Source organism: Protomyctophum bolini (genome assembly GCF_963924005.1).
Source record: "Protomyctophum bolini genome assembly, chromosome: 19".
In the NCBI taxonomy this organism is placed as follows: domain Eukaryota; kingdom Metazoa; phylum Chordata; class Actinopteri; order Myctophiformes; family Myctophidae; genus Protomyctophum; species Protomyctophum bolini.
In genome coordinates this window covers 23651261-23665108 of record NC_137880.1, presented here as the reverse complement: position 1 = coordinate 23665108, position 13848 = coordinate 23651261, and the positions used below count along the sequence as shown (strand labels likewise).

The window sequence follows — 13848 nt, the reverse complement described above, 5'->3', positions numbered from 1 at the left end:
AAATAGAAATACTGCAATGATTGTTATTCAGTGTGGCTGGAAGATCGACCAGAGGCTTGGCTGTGTGTGTTGTGAAGGATGGGTTTAGGTTAGCAGTGTGTTCTACAAGATGCACTGTAGGTGGCAACATAGACTGACTGAGTGCCACTTGCATCCACAGTGCAATCTCTGTGCGTGGACATGCATGTGTGTCCATGAATACTTTCTGTGCGAGAATGCATACACATACACGCCTTTTGACATATAGCTTCATGTATGTACAGCATGTTTATCATGCTAGATCAGTTGGCCTTACATATGTATTGTGTGTGTTTGTGTGCGTTTCTGTCTGTGTGCACAGACACAGGGAAGAGGTTTATTGGCATCCTAGTCTGTGTTTGTGTTTGTATCTCACTCTGTACAGTATGTGTTACTACTAGGACGTAAAGCAGCGATGTTTCTTGCAGCGATCTAATGAGCATTGAGCACATCGTGACACGATGTGGGCTGCAAGTCAAACAGGCTGGCCAAGGTCACATGTATTGTACTAGTACATGCTGTTGTTAGAGTGGAAGAAGGCCAAGAAGACACAGTTATTTTCTACAGAATAAGTTATGACTATGAGGCATGTCCGCTTTTACTGAGACAGGGCAGTGACGAGACATGGGAGGGAAGACATGCAAGGAGCCGGGAATAAAAAAAACCCAGGAAAGCTTTGATTGATGGGTATTTCAGCTGCTAGACTGTCTTCCTTCTCCGTCTTTCTGATCTATACATCGACTCTGCCAGGGGACCTTTATGGTCCAAATCTTCAAAACAGTGCCCGTTTCCCTGTTCACATGCATGCGTGCACGCGCACACACACACACACACACACACACACACACCCACACACACACACACACACACCAGTGGTCCTGGCCTGTGGGCTGCCGGCCGCCATGCATGCACATGTGGGACGTGCTCTAGAGTCTAGACTAGATGCTCCCACCAACACCAAGTGAAGTGGGAAATTTCATTAAGCTCTGAAAACCCCGGCTGCATCGATCCTGCACTGTCGATGCATGTGGCCATCAATGCATATTGATGTGAACAGTTGGTGGTGGTGTGTGTGTGTGTGTGTGTGTGTGTGTGTGTGTGTGTGTGTCCTATATCTATTATATTCCTGTTGAATGAACAGGGACAAACATATCGTTGCTGTTGAGCAGAAACCTCTTATCTCCAAACGTTTTGTGTTTTTTGATTTCACAAATTAACGTCCTAACTTGATCATACTACAGCGTCACACAGAAGCATCAAAAGTAGATCCGCAAGCTTGTAGATCAGCTACTTTTGATCATTTGAATTTGAATCCTGAAAAGTAACAGTTTTGGACACCCGACAGAAACCCGACAGAAACGATATCACTGATGATGCATCACAGATGCTCCTAAATATTAAAGATGCAATCCGTAAATTCACACCAGGGATTGGAGCCTGGGTTAGGTCTTCTGCATGGGAGACCAAACTTCTCTACTGCTCACCAAAGTGACAGTAGATTCTCAGTAGACTCTCAAGACCAAGTTAATTGGGGGGATTCCCCCGGCCAACGCCCAGATGCCAAAATCTTTGTTCATCTCCACACATGGGCCCTGTTTAATGCACCTATATTATCGTTATTACTGAACTGAAAGCATAAAATATGAATCCTAAAAGGCCAGTATTTAATCATTAGTTCGCAACCACATTATCCTAGATGTCCCTGCTGTGGCTAAATGTTATTATAGGCAAAAAGTTTCAAAAAGTTCAGAAATAGCACAGAAAGTGCACAATGTGGCACGATGCAACGAGTTGTGAGCTTGTAGATCAGCTATTTGAAATAGGGCCTATAAGTGGTTAAAAGCCAGTCCAAAGTAATTTTAGCTGTATTGATGTAATGGCACGCTACATGGCACGGGGCATGCACACAATTTGCTCATTCAGGAATCCTAGTCCCAACCCACACAAAAAAAGAAAAGAAAACACTGTAGCAATACATTATTATGGAAACCTCATTATGTCTAAAACGGCTACTTTTCAGGATTCAAATTCAGAAAAGGCTAAAGTAGCAGATAGACAAGCTCAAAACACAGCGCTTTGCGTTGTGGTTCAAGCTTGTAGATCAGCTACTTTTGATACTTTTGTGTGACATGTAGTATGATAATCAAGTAGGGCATTTTTCAAGTAGCTTTGTGTGTCCGTGGGTGGCTGGCTTGCTGGGTCTGTCCGAGCACGAGTTTGGTGTCACTGTTGCGTAGCCTAACACACACACACACACACACATATTAACTGTATATATGATGATTTCGCGTGTACAGTACAGTAGAGAGACCCCCTGGGGACCCCCACATGGTAACTCTGTCATTTCTCAACCGTTTCGGACACGGGGCGGCTCGCCGGAACCGGCCCGGCCCCCTGGGCGTGTTTCTGTGGGTCTGGAAGTTTCGGGGACCCCCAGGGATGCCCACACAGAGTTGCACCACTTACTTCACACGGGTGTGATTTTACACAAAAAGTAAAAATACGGAGATAGAGGTTTCGCTATGTTTAGTGGGGCCCAGTGGACTTTAGAAATGTAATGAAAAAGCAGCAATTCAAAACCCGCCTTTATTTTGGTCCACAAATCACACGGACAGTGGTCGTTTTATGATCGGTACGGGTGCATGAGTGCACCCCTGGTGTGCCAGTAAACCTTGGTAAATAGCAGATCTACAAGATGAGCTTATATCTGCTTTTTACGGCATACAACAAAGCGCATAAATCAGGAATTAGCCAAGAGTCACGGCTGCTGCAGCGAACGGGGAACTTCCTCTGAAAGGGACCCTCTCGCTTCAGAGCTTTGCTCTCGTTACACTTTGCAAGTGTACAGCTGTGCATGTGCTTTGAAGTGGGAACAGGTATGCGGCGCTCCAGAAATGCACCTTCGTTGCAAAGTGAGACCCTTGGGCAGTGAGTTTTCAGTGTTTGTAGTGGCCAACTTTATTTGTTTGAATATTTAATTTGACAACATATAAATACAATGTACAGACAGGCATTTTGTCCAAAAAGGATTTCACTGAAGAAAGACCTTGCGGTCTTGTTTCCATTCGGGTGTGTGTTGGATCTTAGCCGAAAAGCTGGTACATGCAATAGAATACAGGTCTGCATTACGTACCCCCTGCGCTGTAGACATATCATAATGTCATTATTAGTAGTAGCAGTAAAGCCTATAAGTTGTAGCAGTAATAGTAGTCGGATTGCTACTATCGCATATATCTATCTTTTAAATTGATTTATTTAAATCTATTAACAACTCTAAAGTTATTTTATACTTGTAGTGGACAATTTCACACCACGTTGTGAGCTTTTAGCTTTTCTCATAATTTCAGAATTTTGTCCAAAATCGGGATTTATAATCGATTAAATTGATTAGTTTGATTAATTGTTGCACCCGTATAATCTAGTAGTAGTAGTAGTAGTAGTCATAGTTCTATAGTTAGTATCATTCAGTATTGTCATTCATGAAAAGGCATTCATGACAGACACAAAGCATTCAGACAGGGTGACTAATGAGTCATAATTCAGCATAGTCAGAGATGACACAGTAAGGTTGATCCACAGAGACACAGAGAGAGAGAGAGAGACACTGAGGGAGGGAGGGATAGACAGAGAGAGAGAGACACTGAGGGAGGGAGGGATAGACAGAGAGAGAGAGAGAGAGACACTGAGGGAGGGAGGGATAGACAGAGAGAGAGAGACACTGAGGGAGGGAGGGATAGACAGAGAGAGAGAGAGACACTGAGGGAGGGAGGGATAGACAGAGAGAGAGAGAGAGAGACACTGAGGGAGGGAGGGATAGACAGAGAGAGAGAGACACTGAGGGAGGGAGGGATAGACAGAGAGGTAATCAAATCTTTGTGAATGAGGAAAATCACCCTCACTCCCCTAAAGTCCCACTGCCAGCTCCCTGTGATGTGTGGTATAATTAAATAGATCAACTCCTGAGTGTGTGCGTGTGTGCGCCTGCCTTCCTGCCTGTCTGTCTGTCTGGGCAATGTAAACTATCATGCCAATAAAGCCCTTTGAATTGAATTGTGTGTGTGACTGTGTGTGTGTGTGTGTGTGTGTGTGTGTGTGTGTTTATCCTTAAGTGCATGGCTTTAACAAATCAGACCCGTCTGAACTGAGTGGTACTGTACTGTACTGTACTGTACTGTACTGTACTGTACTGTACTGTACTGTACAAGCCCTCCTCCATGGCCTCTATGTGTGTGTGTGTGTGTTTGTGTGTGTGTGAATATTATGCACATCGTAAAGCTATTTGGAGAAAACGCAGTATATATAAATGCACCATCGACCATTCCTCTCTCTCTCTCTCTGTCCCCTACTTTGTCTCATGCTGAAGCTCTCTCCTGCTGTACAGTACAGTATGCTAATGGTCTGGCTGTCACACAGTAGCACTTGACTGGATGCTCGCCTCTCGGGTCCCTCTGGGGCACGCACGCGCGCGCGCGCACGCACGCACACACACACACACACACACACACACACACACACACACACACACACACACACACACACACACACACACACACACACACACAGTACAAATGGAGGTGTGTTGCTTTAAGGATTATTATTGCAGTGTGCGGCCATAGCTCTAACCTGAGAGAGAGAGAGAGAGAGAGAGCGAGAGAGATGGGGGAGGGTCTGTACAGTGGAACAGGAGGCTGGCTCTCTTCTCATTTCATCCTCATCTCTCTCTCTCTCTCTCTCTCAATCTGACACATTTCCCTCCCCCGTGATCTTAAGTTCCTCTACCCTTGATTCATTCTCGATCACCCCACTATTCAACCATCTCTACAGTACCTGTATGTCCATCTGTCTTACCATCTCTATCCTTCCCTCAATCAACCTGTTTTTCTCCTCTCCCCCGTCTCTCTCTCTCTCTCTCTCTCTCTTTCCGTAAGGAGCTCCAAAACGTTCTCAGATGAAAGCGCATTTTGCACATTCGTTTGTAAATCAAGATCCCAGGCACAGAGTCCAAGTCCAAGTCGCTTGAAAAGTCAACACGGCTGTCTGCCATGCAGTGGATTTTAGAGCGATTGATCCTTCCGTCTGCCGACAGGCCTTAATATGAAGATGCCGATTTCCTTTTCCAGCTTTGGCACATGCCCACAAGTGCCGAAACTATTAGTAACTGGTTTGCTGACTATATGCTATGGTATTATTATTACATGCGCTCAGCTGCAATAATAAGGACGTTTTATTCATCATCACTAATTGTCAGGTGGAAACCTCATAATTTGAGGATTCAAATTCTAGAATAAAAAAAAGTAGCAGGTCGACAAGCTTGTGGGTCTGCTACTTTTGATGCTTTTGTGTGACGCTGAAGGATGAGCAAGCGGGGCATTCATTTACGAAACAAAACACAAAAAGTTAGAAGTACAAGCAGCAACGTTAGCCCACGTCCGTTAGTGTCAATTTGGGGGTCCTTGATATGAAAAAGTTTGGGAACCACTGGTCTATTGCATTGAGACAGACACCATAATGTCAATAGATCTGTGTGTGTTTTATCGACGTCCTTGTGCTGGGTGTAGCGCTCAACCTCTGCCGAGGCTCCCGTCTGTGGCAGTTCATATACAGCACAATGGAACACATCGACTACAAATACATTTCAGTATGAAAGCAGCAGATGCCCCCCAAAACACCAGATAACCCTTCAGGATTCATATTCAGAGATGCTCCGATAATCAGCCAGCGATCGGTGATCGGCCATATCGGCCGATATTCACTCTGATCGGTGATCGGCATTTACCCTATCTGGAGAAACCGATCATTTACCTTTAAGTGGTTATATAGTATAACATCATTTTGCATTTTTGTGACCTAAACATTCTCCTCTTCCTCCCCACACACAGGAACAGTTTTGACGTGGGTTTTGAGACATATAATCATTTTGGAAAGATAGGTATCGGCCGATCATGAGAAAAACAATCGGTGATCGGTATCGGTCCCAAAAAACCTGATCGGAGCATATTCAAAGGTAACAAATCTACGAGCTCTTTTGATGCTTTTGTGTGACGCTATATGATCAAGTAGGGCGTTAATTTACCAAAGAAAACACAAAACGTTTGAATATGGAGATATACTGTATTATGGAGGTTTCTGCCTGACAGCGATGATATAAAAAAGACTACTATAGGTCGTACTCTAAACAGACAGACATAGAGACAGACGGACATAGAGACACACACAGCCCTTCATCTGCCTTCTCGAATTGTATGAGCTTTCCGCATTTTCCATTCTTCCATGGAACGTTTGAAACCCATGTTTATGTATACATTTTCACCCACGTCTGTTCAAACGTGGCAGCAATCAGAAAAACACTGGGATTTCCGAGTGTGATGAATTCACGAGACTGACACTCTGTGGTCAACATGCTACAAGAGAGGCAGAGTAAAACTATCCAAACCACACAGCGTGGAAACAGCATAAAATCCATCCATCACCCACTGGTACACTGACATGTACATGTATACTTTGCCACCAGTGTTGATTTTAGCAGAATTTTTTTATTTAGTTTTAGTCAGGAGTCTTGAATAAAATTTTAGTCATCTGAAAAGTTTTTGTCTAGTTTTAGTCGACTAAATATAAGATTTTAGATCGACTAAAAACTTTGCAGACAAAAAAATATTTAGCCAGGCCTTGATTTAAAGTTCTCAACGGGCCCAAAAATTAAGGCCCGGCCCTACCCTAACTGGGTCGGCCCGAGGCTCGGCCCGACTCTAAGAATTACCATAATGTTAGGCCCAAAGCCCGATAAAGCCCCCCCCCCCCCAAAAAAAATAAATAGAAAACGCCACTAAATGGCCGGCGCGCGCCGTAGTTCAGTGTGAGAGTGAGAACGGAGTTCAATGGACTTATCGCCGAAATAAAGGATTTATGTAACTCACGTTAGACTGTTAATGTTCCATTTCTCATTCCAATGGATTCCATTTCCAGTGGTGCCTGGTGCTCCCCTTAGTTTCCTCTGAGTCTGAACTTGTGAAGCAGTTAATTATGTCCAAGTTCGGTGTCCAAATACAAAAGAACAAATACAAAGTTTACAAACCATCCATGCACCGCTCGACTCTCGACAGCTTACAGTCAGATCTGTTATTTTGGTCACATATAACGAGGCACGCTGCCCGCCGCGCCACATTTTGGAAATCAAATAGCCTGTAGTAGCTTGCAGTGGTCTGTAACATTGCATGGTCATCATACACTTACGTGTAGCGTTTACAGAGTTATATCATTTATATGGATCGTTTGGTGAATGGTGACGTTGATTAATGATTGGTTATTCATCGCAGCCAGATGAGTTTAACGTGATAGCTCAGTGCAACATGATGAAAACCTGATGCTTCAGCTTACGTGTTGATTACGATTGATTTTATAAAACATTTAAGCATATGGCATGGCAAGTTAACTGGTTAGAACTAATTTGGTGCGCAAACCAGAGGCCAGCCAGCGGTATAAACAACCACCGTTCACTTCTGGTGCACCTGCGTGCTGCTGCTCTGAGTCTGAAATGCCAGTGTGATGCGCCCCCCGCCTCCACTCATCCTCCTCCTGTCACAAGTGAATCGCCTATAGCGCAGCCGCTTTGACCAGAGGGAGGGATGGCTTTGACCACAGGGTGGGATGGTTTTGACCAGAGGGAGGGATGTCTTTGACCAGAGGGTGGGATGGTTTTGACCAGAGGGAGGGATGTCTTTGACCAGAGGGTGGGATGGTTTTGACCAGAGGGTGGGATGGTTTTGACCAGAGGGTGGGATGGCTTTGACCACAGGGAGGGATGGTTTTGACCACAGGGAGGGATGGCTTTGACCAGAGGGTGGGATGGTTTTGACCAGAGGGTGGGATGATGGCTTTGACCACAGGGAGGGATGGTTTTGACCAGAGGGAGGGATGGCTTTGACCAGAGGGTGGGATGGTTTTGACCAGAGGGTGGGATGTCTTTGACCAGAGGGTGGGATGGTTTTGACCAGAGGGTGGGATGTCTTTGACCAGAGGGTGGGATGGCTTCCTGGACTGTGGGGATATAGGCTAAATACGGGAGGGATTTTATTAGTTTACTGGCAGTGAAGATCTGCTGTGGCAGCAGATTATTATCATCATGTCGTCATGTCGAGTGAAAACCTTGTATGTCCAAAACACTTACTTCTTAATTCAATTCAATAAAATAAAAGAAGCGCTCTTGTCGTCGTACATCATCCAATAAAAAATGAATATACCGGTACTTCATGAATTCATTTTTTCAAAGTCAATTTATGTTATTATGTAAGACGACAACTGAATTTATGTGATTGGTTAGCCGATTTGCTTGTCTACATATGATGTACATTTTTCTTTCATTGTCAATGCGATTTAATGTTTGTCTTGCCATAAATTTACGTCATATGTCAGTCACATATGACGTAAATTCTCCTCTCATTGTCAATGGCAAATGTGAGACGTGACGTGACGAAAAGCTGTGTATAGGAGGGGCTAGCGGACCTCAAAAATAATACAATAGTGAAAATAGCCGATCTACAACCTGACAACGTGACACGCTGTCTGCAGCTATAGATCGGCTATTTTCACAATTGTTTGCGACACTCTTGTACGATGAAGTAGATTTACGGAAAAACCCATACAGAGATGAAATATGGACATACAAGGTTTCTGCACGAGTCTCGACGGCAACCATATATTTTCACTGCATGGTGGCTGATAACCTTATACTGTATGTCCAAAACCTTATACTGTATGTCCAAAACCTTATACTGTATGTCCAAAACCTTATACTGTATGTCCAAAACCTTATACTGTATGTCCAAAACCTTATACTGTATGTCCAAAACCTTATACTGTATGTCCAAAACCTTATACTGTATGTCCAAAACCTTATACTGTATGTCCAAAACCTTATACTGTATGTCCAAAACCTTATACTGTATGTCCAAAACCTTATACTGTATGTCCAAAACCTTATACTGTATTTCCAAAACCGCTACTGGACAGGACATGCATGGGGGAAAGAAATCACAGATTGAGGCTTTAAACCTTTTCTTTCATATGAGATATCTGACCGAGACTATTACAGATTTTATGGAAGATGCTGCAGCATATTGCTATAGTTTGACCACATCAAATGCTCTAAAATAAATAATAACCGAAAATAGACGATCTACAAGCTCTCAATATGCAACGCATGCCTCCAAAGACGACGTGGCGATGGCTTCTATATGGAATCAAAAAGACTGAAATCAGTCATGGCGACTGAGAACTTTAATCCATCCGCATGGCACTTTAGGATATTAAAGATTATAAAGATAGCAAAACATAGCTGATCATAATGCGACGCGTCGCTACATCGTGTTGCATGACACGTACGGTCATAATGACGACGTACAAAACAGGTTCTTAAGGATTTTACAGTTAGGTCATGTGAAGATTGGCAATTTTCTGTATTCTCTGTAAACCACCATTGTATACAACAAAGGGTATAATGCAGGGTGAATGATTAATCAGACTACCGGTAAATCCATTTAGCCGATTATATAAATTCTAGTGGAATTCATTGATAAATAAGAAGATTATTCGACTAACCTACATGAACAAGATTAAGTCGTTTATTGGTTATAAATGTCAGTATAGCAGCCGTTGCTATTATTAATATTATGTGTCAGATAATATTGTGTTTGTTACATTCACTATACCACTCTGTAGAATGGAATTGCTTCATTTCTCTTGCCACCTGTGTCCCCTCCCTTCTGGCTATAAAGAGAATTGTCTCTCTCTCTCTGTGTGTGTGTGTGTGTGTGTGTGTGTGTGTGTGTGTGTGTGTGTGTGTGTGTGTGTGTGTGTGTGTGTGTGTGTGTGTGTGTGTGTGTGTGTGTGTGTGTGTGTGTGTGTGTGTGTGTGTGTGTGTGTGTGTGTGTGTGTGTGTGTGTGTGTGTGTGTGTGTGTGTGTGTGTGTGTGTGTGTGTGTGTGTGTGCGTGTGGGCGTAGCAGCATCTACTATCAGATATGAGAGCGGACGGACTGGAGCCATCAGATGAATTAACGTCTGTCACTCCTCCCCTCTCTCTCTCTGTCTCTGTCCCTGTCTCTCCATCTCGTCCCTCTTTCCAACGCGTGCTTATGCATCCGTGCCTCTCAGCCAATCAGGTGTCGGAGAGGAGAATGCGGGGGGAGGGGGGAAGGGCAGTACCAGCAGCCTCTGGGGCCGGCCGCCTAGCACTCTCTCATCACAGCTGGGAGGGGAGGAGGAGAGGAAGAGAGAGGGAGGGGAGAGGAGGATGTAGGGGGTGGAGGTAATCCAATGAGACAGAGAGAGAGAGAGAGAGAGAGAGAGAGAGCGGCAGTGTGGGGGCAACGCCTCGCAGCAGCGGGAATTTCTCTCAGTCTCTCCGTTTCTCTCATCTTCCCTCCCTCTTTTTTTCCCCTCTCTCCATCTCAGGAGTGGACTCTCTCTCTCTCATCTCGTCTACCGTCCAGTCTTCTCTCTCTCTCTCTACGTGTGGCTGGGAGAGTGTCTCTCCTATTTTCAACCCCCTCTCAATTTGCTTCCTTTTTCATTTCCCCCACCTCTCTCTCTCTCTCTCATCTTTCTCCCTGGTCCAAAGGATGCATCATCAGCATCATCGGTTACCAAGAGAGGCAATGGGATTTTCTCCACCGCTCTGAATCGCGTTTCGTCGTTTATTGGACTCATCTCTGTTCATCCGCTGAGTGGCTGGCTGCTACTAGTGGGGAAATAGGTTAGTGTGCCTTAACGGCGGTGGGCGGTAGAGGTGATTGAGGAGGAGAGAGAGAGAGAGAGAGAGAGAGGGGAGGGGGAGATGCCTGCCTGATGGTAAGCACTCCTCTAGCTCCCCCGCGGACCACTCAGAGGACACGTTCCCCGGGATGCCCGGATAGCTGAACTCCGACCTCTCAAGGCTCTCGACGTAACTCCGTCCAACGACAAAAAAAGACGTCATCGTCATCGAGAGATAAAGACACAGTGAGGCAGGAAGGAAATCTCGTGCCGTCTTTTGTTGTCGCCGAAGCCGGCGCCTCTTGAGCTGCGTAGCGTGTGCGTCTGCTTGTGTAGTGTAGTAGTCGGCCAGAGTGGGGAGGCGGGCGCCGTGCGCCGCCGTCATGGACATCAACCTGCAGTCTCATCGCTTCTACTTCCCCCAGATCTACTGCGCCGAGCCCGGCGCCGCGCAGCCGCCGCAGCTCGCCGAGTTCAAAGTCAGGTAGGAGACCTGCTCTGGGGGAAGGACAGAACACTGGAGGGTTTGGGTGTGTGTGTGTGTGCGTGTGTGTGTGTTGGACAGATGGATGGATGTACAGACCTATCAGAGAACCAGCGCTCGCTCAATGCCTGAGTCGGCAGTATGAAACCGGAGCCTTGACGTATAAAAGCCTAATTGATACTTGGGTTTGTGCAGAGGGGGTGTCACGCATGCACCGAAAACAGCCGATCTACAAGCTGGTCACAATGCGTCACACTGTGTTGCATTGTGGATCTGCTGTTTTCATATACCATCTGGCTTTAATGTTTTCCCCTCCTCTTTCTCAGTTTACCAAATTGCCCTCCCTTGCTTCAGCAGCAGGAAGAAATGAAAATGCCGGCACTGCCTGCGACATGGCTTTGCAGCGTGTGTGACGGATTACAAGCTATAGCTAGCTATACCGCAGCTGCTGCATAAACAGAGTATATGAAGCATCTTTATGTGCGATGCGAGAGAGAGAGAGAGCTGGTTGCCCTTGCAGGGGGAGAGAAGGGGAGATGTGGAGGGGAGGGGGGGTGCATGCTAATGATGTATTAGTTGAGAGAGAGAGAGCGTTCCGGGGAGGAGGACACGGGCAGGGCATTCATGGCGGTGCCAAGTTTGGACAGAGGGGAGGGGGGGTGACAGTGATGCAGCTGTGTCGTGGTCGCCGTGCCGTGGGACTCCCCCCGCGATGGTCGATCATCCCTTTATATCGGCCATCTCTGTGGCTCTTTTGTTCTCGTGTTTGTGCCTGCACGACCTCTCTCTCAATCCATCTCTCTCGCTCTCTCTCTCACCGCTTTGATTCATTTCCTGCCGTCCCCGCATCCTCTCGTTAAACGAGAGGAGCCGAGCTCTCCGGGGGATGCTGTAGTATACTAGCATTTGGTGGCCAACGCCTGTCGCCATGGCGATTGAAGATCGCAGACGCATGCTCAGATTATGTGTGTGTGTGAGAGAGAGAGAGAGAGAGAGAGAGAGAGAGAGAGAGAGAGAGACTGTGTGTCGACTTCTACGGGCTCTTTGTCTCCAGCTCCGCCGGCGCGGTTCGCTGGCGAGTGAAGCTGTTGCATGATCTGCACGTTAAAATTAGGGCACACCTGGCTGACGCTGTCGAAAAATCCACTGGTGGAAATGTGTTTCCTTTCACTTCACGAAGGAAAAGGCTCACCTGTTGTTACTGTGCTCATGGTGTCCTCTAAATAAACACTCTGTCTGTCTGTCATCAATCCATCCCTAGTAGTTTCAGGTAGTCCCGACTCCGCGTCAGCTGAGTCGGGACTCAGTGAAATGAAAACCTGAAATTAGAACCTGACAATGTCTATAGGCTTGCTTTCTCATCATTCATCAATCATTTGTAGTACACACACACACACACACACACACACACACACACACACACACTACTGGTCTACTACTTCCCAGTAGTAGAAACCATATCGTCTCTGTCGGAGTGGAAACCTCATGTGTCCAAAACTGTTAATTTTCAAGATAAAAAAAAGCAAAAGTAGCAGATCTACGAGCTCAAAGCACACCCCTTCGCGCTGCGTTTCGATCTGCTACCTTTCATGCTTTTGCGCGATGCTGTAGTATGATCAAGCAGGGTGTTCATTTACGAGAGAAAGTTACAATATGGAGATAGGTCTCTGCCCAACTTCAGTACTATATCCCTATGGAACAAAATGGTGTGGTAATCCGGTGGGTGATATGCTTCATGATTCCTGCTCTAACACATCTGATTAGTGCAGCTGTGAGGGACTCAGCCATAGTTTTGCGCTGCTAAGCAGTTCTTCTCCTGCTATAAGCTCTCAGCTTGGCGGCTTGGCCAGAGCTCCACCATGCAGGCCACATATACAGTAGGAGAGCTTTTTAGATGGCCTACAGGCAGAGCCTCACCACCAGGGATGTGCTGGGCTAGGCCTGGGCTATATGACTTCAAATATCTATCTATATGCACCAATTAAGTCTCTGTGTACGTCTGTAATCCACGTAACTCGAGAACAGTTCGCCCAAGTTCGGACCCACGGTTGTCCAGAACCGCCACAAAAGGCCTCTGCCCAGGCTCTGAACAGGGCCCCTTGCCCAGACTCTGGACAGCTCCATACTGTATCAATTCGTTGATATATGATAACAAATATATGTATAATTAAAAAAAATGTCCTAACTACACTACCAGCCCTATGCTGGTCCTTCTAATCTACATCACTGTTTCCCAATCACTGGGGTCGGCACTCGAGTCCCATTGGTGGGTCGCGGACAAATTTTTATGGGACCCTTCATTTTTGTTTACGACATTTTGTTTTTAATAATGATTTAAAAACATAAAAATACCAGGGCTCGAAATTAACTTTTTTACTTGGTAGCACTGGTGCTCCCAATTTCAAAATGAAGGAGCACCAGAAAAAAATTAGGAGCACCCACCAAAATCTAAGGAGCACCAATATGTAATCGATTTTTTACATTCATAAAAACAATAATATAACGTGTGGTTTACAAATTACATAAAATGACTAAAGTATAAAAATACATGCCAGAATTTAAAATGTAGTGTCCAAACTTTCTGTCCCTCATCCATCCA

General features: G+C 45.5%; 1 protein-coding gene across 2 annotated transcripts in view; it reads left to right on the top strand.

The window, feature by feature from the left end:
- Positions 1–13848, top strand: part of evlb (Enah/Vasp-like b) — a 65599-nt gene that overhangs the window by 4388 nt on the left and 47363 nt on the right. The window contains exon 1 of one of the 2 annotated variants that reach the window (XM_080791093.1): positions 10651–11249. The exons of the other annotated variant lie outside the window; for it this stretch is intronic. Coding sequence (XP_080647219.1) covers positions 11149–11249 — 101 coding nt within the window. The 5' untranslated portion in view covers positions 10651–11148. Of the gene's footprint in view, positions 1–10650; positions 11250–13848 lie in introns of those variants that run through there. 2 annotated transcript variants of the gene reach the window in all.